The sequence below is a fragment of the Homalodisca vitripennis genome, unplaced genomic scaffold (assembly GCF_021130785.1).
Source record: "Homalodisca vitripennis isolate AUS2020 unplaced genomic scaffold, UT_GWSS_2.1 ScUCBcl_584;HRSCAF=2928, whole genome shotgun sequence".
Taxonomy (NCBI): Eukaryota; Metazoa; Arthropoda; class Insecta; order Hemiptera; family Cicadellidae; genus Homalodisca; species Homalodisca vitripennis.
Window position 1 is genome coordinate 162,807 of NW_025776709.1, and position 7,979 is coordinate 170,785.

At 33.6% G+C, this 7,979-nt stretch overlaps 1 protein-coding gene across 1 annotated transcript; it reads right to left on the reverse strand.

Annotated features, from left to right (window-relative positions):
• Positions 1-230: 230 nt before the first annotated feature.
• On the reverse strand, positions 231-5,468 carry LOC124370852 (gustatory receptor for sugar taste 43a-like). The gene is made up of 5 exons (XM_046829155.1): positions 5,369-5,468; positions 4,080-4,354; positions 2,294-2,362; positions 1,451-1,540; positions 231-299 (listed from the first exon to the last, which is right to left on the reverse strand). Exons 1-5 carry the CDS (start codon positions 5,466-5,468, stop codon positions 231-233), a joined length of 603 nt encoding a protein of 200 aa, XP_046685111.1.
• Between the last annotated feature and the right edge of the window lie 2,511 nt (positions 5,469-7,979).

Below are 7,979 nucleotides of genomic sequence, written 5' to 3' on the forward strand. Positions count from 1 at the left end.
GTACAGTTAAATTCTAATAATATGTACCTACTCTAATTTAATTAAAATGTTATAATTTTGGTGTAATAGTTATAGCAGTAATATGCAGTTTACTATCCTGAATGTTGTGTGGCTCTACAAGTGAAATACTTGAGAAAGAAATTACAACTTCTTGATAGTAGAATATGTAATCTAAGTGACTCTGTGTAACATCTTTTACAATGCTTGATACCAAAAACCGTTTCTCTAGTTTATGTAGTTTGTCGCTCGGTCTGGAACTGGATCAGTATCACCAGGTAAGTTGTTACCGCTCCGGCCATCTGTACAGACAGAACAAATACCGTAATTTGGGAAAAAATCATCAGAGCCAATGACAATATGAATGTAATTCTCCTCAGTGACCCTTGGATTTCTCTCATTACCTATTAACTATTTCGTATATTTCATAGCACTTTTACCTAACCAGGTGAAGATCTACAATGATTCCCTTTCTTAGTCCATCAACCACATAGTCTTAAATTGACCTCAGTTAAGCTTGAATCTCTCCAAATTCATTCCCTCTGGTATATTATTTCATGACATAGTTACCTAACCATATGAAGATCTACGATGATCACCATCCCGTTTTTTAGTCCATTAGCCAAATAATCTGTTAATGATCTCAGTGAAGTTTTGAAAACCTTTCCGAACTACTATTACTACCCAATGGTGTAACATGGAATATTTATATAATCAATTACAGTTAATACCTCAGTAAGAGCTTGAGTAGGAAATCAGGTAAGAACGAGAAATCCGTCGAATGTCTCTATCCTATATTTGAAGTTATAACCATTTCTGCCATTAGGTAGAGTAAGATGTCATAGTTTGTGGATGGACACACGGGTTTCACTGTATGTGTTTGTTTTCAATATCCAAAGAGAACTGTTTTGGATTAATGAATCTGTTTAGTGATCACTGTTAAGTGATTCGTGAATTGAAATTCTGTGACTTGGTAACCTCTTCACATTTAGGAACAATTTCTTATTAAAGTTGTTTAAGATTCTGTTCCGTAATATTATAAACAAGATTATTCGTATGATAAAATTATTAGTTGGATAAAAGATGAATATTGTATAAATTAAGTATAAATTTGTTGCATAACGTTGTACCTTTACACTCAAGCGTGATAATCCAAATTTACTTTTTACCTAGCAATGTTTTACTTAACTATGTACAACACCGTGTGTGTAACGAACACACGTCTGGCTTTCAAACGAAGTGGTGTTGCCCGGGTTTTTTTGTTATTTCTTCTACTTCATTAGTTGCGATTGAATAGGTGTTTTGGTACTATAAGTGTATTGATTTCAATTACCTCAGTGATTCATTAATTATTAATAAATTGTATATTAAATATACATAAGCTGTACAGTAAGTATATGAAGTAACACTATAAAGAATCAGCTACTATTTTAAAAGAGGTAAAACGAGTTACCGATGTGAGAGTCTCGTTGTGGATCTGGAAAAACCCGCGAGCGGAAAATTTTGTATTGTGATGAAGTAACTGCAGCAGAAACACTTCCAGCTGTAAATCCAAATCACATCACTAGGATTAGAAATATTAATAAGATATGTTCCTTTTATAAATATTAATTAGCAAATTCCTTCATTCTCAATCATTTGAACAATTTTCAAACCATACAAAACACATATTCGACACAAAAATTAAAAAATCAAATTCTATATTGTCATTACACACTATACTATAGACTTGGATGTTTCCATGCAACCTCAACTACGCCTTTTACGCTAGACGTGGTGTAGCATACTCGATAGCATTGAATGGGCCCGTGTATGTGTTACTGCTGCTATGTACAATTTATGTATTGTTTTAGCAAATAATATTGTAATATTCCTCCTTCTTCTAATTAATCCCTGAACTATGAGGCTAGATAGTACTTAGCTTTAGATGTATTTAAATGGAAATAAAATAAATTTTATCATGTACTAATTAGGTACCGTATATGATTAATTAAACGAGTTTGTGGTCGTCATAACCTCAACTAAGATTATAATGGAGAAATAAATAATTCAATTTTAAAACAGATTAGTTAAACAAATAATTTCGCATAGTCCTGTAAAAAAATGAATTCGTAGCCATTATCTAAATATAAAACTGTACACACTAAATGGGACTAAAAATATATTTTGAACCTCCACTCATTGACCTCATCTCCAAAGCTTTTATGGATTCGGGAGAAAATTCTAGAAATTACTATAGCTCCTGTTGTAAACATGGTTTTAAACATCTTGATACGAGATATATAGAGCTTTTTACCTGTTTCCTTAAGCTTGGGTTCAGATCTTTGATTACCAACTGGCAAATCACCAGCCTCATTTCATCAGCCTGAAACAAAGTCAATGATTTTACATTACATAAGAAGATATTCTCGTGATATACATAATCCACCTCGTACCAGTTTTACTGATTATCGTAATCTCTTCTTTGGAAATTTTCTAACAAGAGATTATCATGAAAATCCAAAAAACTTAACCCCTACTTCGCAACTTAAACTCACATTCTTGGTCATTTTTCCTCTGGATAAAACAAAATACGTGGCCAATTAGACGTGCTATTTGCTTTTCTTTATGTTCCACGGTAAAAGTACAGGGTTAGCCAGTGAAACGGGAAGATTGGAGAAGGCCTTGACAGTTGGAATGTGAGTGGTGGGGGTAATAGTGGCCGGCTCCTTTCTACCTACGTGTTCCGCCATTTAGTTGAGATGGGTCGTTGGACGGGTGAATATCGCGGCTACGCAGTTAAAGTTTATTATGCGAATAGTGAGAGTTTGGTGAAAACTCGACGTGCTTTTCGACGCCATTTCAACATACCGCGCAACAGGCCTATTCCTTCGGATAACGCAATTCGTTCGTGGATAAACAACCTTGAGCAAACTGGATCAACGTTTAAAAAACGAGGTGGGAGTGCAAAAAACCGTTCGAACCCCTCAAAATATCGCTACTGTTCAACAGCCAATGCTCAGAAGTCCACGCCGGTCTGCCAAACAACATGCTCTACGCCTTGGAATAAGTAACACTTCGGTGAGAAGGATTCTTCATCAAGATTTAAATTTTCACCCATACAAAATACAGATTGTGCAATCTCTCAAACCAACTGACCATCTGAAACGATTACAATTTTGTGAGGAAATGGCCAGAAAACTTGAAGAAAATGTCGACCAAGTAAACAACTTGTGGATGAGCGATGAGGCGAATTTCCAACTCTCTGGTTTTGTTAATAAACAAAACTTCAGATACTGATCTGAGGAAAACCCTGGCGCACTTCATGAAACGCCCCTTAATGGTGAAAAAGTGACGGTTTGGTACGCAATGTCAGCAAGAGGAATCATAGGCCCATTTTTCTTTGAGGATGATGGAAGTGCTGTGACTTTTAACTCTGTGCGTTACGCTGCAATGATCCAGAACTTTCTTACGCCACAACTCTCCCGTTTTCCAACAATGAACACACAATGTTCCAACAAGATGGGGCAACAAACCACAGAGTTGCTATAAATGCTGTGAATGTTTTGTTTCCAGGTGGCGTCATTTCCCGAAACGGGGATATCCTCTCTCTCCAGATTAGACAGCCTGTGACTTTTTTTATGGGGTTACTTAAAAACAAGAGTTTTTCAGAACGATCTACCTAGAACTATCCCTGCCCCAAAAAACGAATTCGGGACGAAATCGAAGGAATACCAGTCCATATACTGCAAAATGCCATGAGACATTTCCAGGCCCAGCTGCAGCAGTGCATAGAATCCAATGGAGGACATATGACAAGTGTTATATTCGAAAAAAAGATTTTCACTTATTGTACAGTAAATGGCTACCTTTTTTATTTATATATATATATATATATATATATATATATATATATATATATAACCATTAAATAATAAAATTAATTTTCTTAAAGAATTTGTTACTTATTTAAATCTTCCCGTTTCACTGGCTAACCCTGTATTACGGTGTTTGTCCGGATTAGTTTGTTACTCAATAACGTTAACGTATACCATACTTAGTAATATATTGAGGAATTACTATTTTATAAAGGTAGCATTTACCGAGTTAGTGACGTCTGTGCCTGAGTTCACTAGTAGAACCGCATAGCAGATGTAAACTAGGACCCAGGCTGCCTCTGAAATCATAGCGAACACCTCACCAGCTCTGAGGAACAAGAAGAAGAAGTAGGCCTTGATAGTGACATGGACGAATAAGGAGAACATAACGGCCATCAGCTGATCGCAGTAGAAGTCATTAGCCTGGTGTACGGCGTCACACAACATCCAGTAAGTGTTCATCAGAGTCTTCAGTTTCTCTATCTTGGACAGTGTAGTGCCTAAAATCATATCATGCCTAAAATGTCAACTGAAACCAGTCACTTTGAGTAATTAAGAAACTTAATCGTAAATTATTGGACTAATAGATGGATAAATTAGTTATATCTGCTATCAGATAAAAATAATACATTCAAATAGTTTCTGGCACTGAAGAGAAGTCTGTAATATTTGACTCCCATGCAATCATTTAGCGTGGTATAACAATATAACAATATAAGTATGTTTAAATAAAATTGCTGTAAAAGCTTAACGTAGAGCTTAGTTTTTAAGTGACTACTACAAGATGATTTAATTCTTGCTCAATCGTTCAAGGACATCGAGTCGACTGCAAGGGAACCCCGATGGAGGAAGCGATGTATTAGCTGTACTGCTGCTTGTTTCAGAGGAGGAAAACCACGTCCGTGTGTCGGCATTAATCCAAACAAATACATTTTCTCTGGATTTAAACTTTTATTTTATTTACTAATTTCTCCCAGTTTAGTTCAAGCTTTTAACTTACTTAATTAAGTTGTTAATTGAATCTTGAAAAACAATCTTGGGAAGGTATAATAAATTGATGATTAAACATGTCACATTAAATTGCAAATACAAAGTTTCCTGTTTAATATTTCAATTCAGAGTTTCGTAAGGGAATATTTTGGTGCTTTTTTATTTAATAATTACGTCGTAAGCCGCGATAATCGTTAAATAGTCAAATATCCATGCACCAAAGTGCCTGATTTTTAGGCGTGACACTGTGTTGTATTATTTACTCTACTAAGTTTAATATACCTTAAAATTACAAGGTTCGGAATATTTTTTTTTATATTAACGAGGTTTAGTTCGGAATATAGCTATCCCGAATTGTATTTGCTACGTAAAATCCAGCAAGAATATGAACTTAAGGTGTCAAAATAACGACCTATAAAGTCCAAGTATTGCAACATGTTTATCTTATGACCCTTTTCTCTTTTTCGGTTTCGTGAGTAATAACTAAATTATTTAAATGTTAAAAATGAACCTGGTTTACTTACGTGTTCCATGAGCAATTTCAACATTAGATTGACCACGGTTCATCCCCATTCGTTCAATTATGTTGCAGGCAATCTCCTCTTTCATCTTGACACTAACCATTCTAAACCCCATTGCAATATTTTGAGCCACATGTGTGAAATTAAGGATAACGGTAAGTTGGGTCCAGTCCAACAGTAGCATGCTGACATAGCTGATTAACAAAAACACTTTTACATCATTCATTGCGATATATGCAAAGCTGATAATGAACAACAAAGTTGTGACAGTCAACAGCAAGATTGACTTTCCTCGGACCCGGACCTCTTCTCTCTTGCACTGAAGATCACAGTTCAATTGCTCCAAGGTGTTGAAGACCCCGACAAACATTGGATACTTACAGGTGCAACTTAAGAAAGTAACAGCCGCCACTATTTGCAGAGACAGCACGTCCAGAGTTACTGTGAACTTAATTGTTTTATTTTTGTTAAGGTCGAACTTTCCTTCCGTGATGGTAAAGTAAAGGATGAAGGATGAGAGTACTTCTTGTATCAGGACTAAAGTTAAACACCATAAGAATCCTGCCAGGGAAAATGTTAGTTGTTTGATACTTTTAGTCTCTGGAGTACTTTTCAATGGTAAACCCCCAAATGTTTGACATAACCAGTGCATTTCCTTTGGAAGATATTCCATGGTGTAGGGAATTTAGACACTGACGTCCTTTAGATAACAAGGTTCATATAAGAATGTCATACTAGGGCTTTTGTTTGGTTCAATCTGAATAATTAAAATTGAGTAAATCGGAGGTTATTTAAAGAGTTTTAGTAAATTGACCTCTATTATTGACTAACACGTAAATATAATTTACGTGATTGCTGTTGGGTAATTCATTTACGTAGTGAAATAAGTAATGCATTACGCTAATGTATTACGTTTTTCATAAATTATCGTCTGTCATTCGCTTTCGTTTTTCTTTCATAGTTAGAAATATCGTTAAGTTTTTAAAGAAATAACTTGTTGTTATGATTAAAATTTTGAAGTGAATTCAATATAATAATTAAATTTTTTACTGCATATATAATAGAAAACACGAAACCGGCTGCGTTAAGTTTTATTCAATCGGAATGTAGTAGCAGTTACCCGCGGATTTGAATGCAAATAGCAGTTATCCTTCTAAATAATAGTTTACGTCACAAGCATGCCTTTGTACATTTTCTTAATAAATGCTCATGAAAAAAAAATATATATACTAGCAACTATCCATGGATTTGCATTTTATTTCATACTGATCAAAACGTACGTTACAAGCATGTCATTTTTAAGTAGGTTAATAAGAAGATTTCATTTCACAATAGTTTGTCTTTAAGTATTAAGAGCAAATATTTGGGGTTAGATACTGAACCAGTTTTTATATGTACAAATAAAATTCTAAAACCAATTGTGTTTTATTTTGACTTATAACAATAATTAATATACTGCAATTTTAACAATTGAAATAATATATTTATATTCACTTGCAATTTTTACCCAAATTAAAAATAGTATACAAATAAATTTAAATTTCTTTGTACCTTACAACTTTTTTCTATGATTAGAGGAGAACTACTAAGTACATTAGTAATGTTTCATTCTATTGTTAATTAACTGATGACATTTATTTCAGATACACAATTAAGAATTTAATTATGCAGATGTATGTTTGTCTTTCAGTTGGCTTGAATTTTGTAATTAACTATGTCCTCTCTGTGTTTTGTATACACAATTACACACTGTTTTATACACGCGTTGGCATTTCAGAGCAAAATAAAGGAACAATTTTATTTGGAACAATTTTAATTAAACTTTATTTTTTATTTTACTTATTAAAACTGTTATGTAAAACTGCTGTTGCATAAAAGATACAAATATACAAATATGAGATACAAATATTAACTGGCATTACCATTCCATTAATTTACACTAACCTCTGCCATTACATTAACAAAATTTGGAAAAAAACGTGCATATTTATTACGTGTTAATAAGTTTATTTATCACGTAATTCCATGTATTTAACAATCAGATCTGGAATCAGGATATTTTTCCTTTCTTACTTAATGTAAGAATATTAAAGAGAGATTATTTGAAATATACCAATTTTCCATATCTTTAATCAAAGTCGATAATAGGATAGTCCTCAATAATAATTCTTCACTTTCTGAATACTGTTTCCCCAACACCTGAGAATTCAAAATCAAGTAAAAAAAACACACATTAGCAAGAAAGCACATAATACATGCTCAAACAAGTTAAATTCATTGAGGAATTAATAAACTAGACACAAGACAGTTTCCTATACCAAACAGTGTAGGTTTAAATGTTTGGTTAAAAGACGTAAATAAACTGTTAGGAAATCTTAGCTTCGTACCAACTTTACCAGCACTTGGGTTGACGTGACGGAAAAAACAGTTTGATAATTCCGCCAACGGCTTTTAATTTATTGGTTTTCATCCATCTTATTTTTTACTTTAAAATGTTTTGGAACTCAAACTGATTCAAAAAATTACCTTAATTATGCTGGTTTCTCATTTTAATTTTGAAATTTTTCATGCAAATTATAATACTGAAATAATATATGGCCATTCCGCTTAGCGA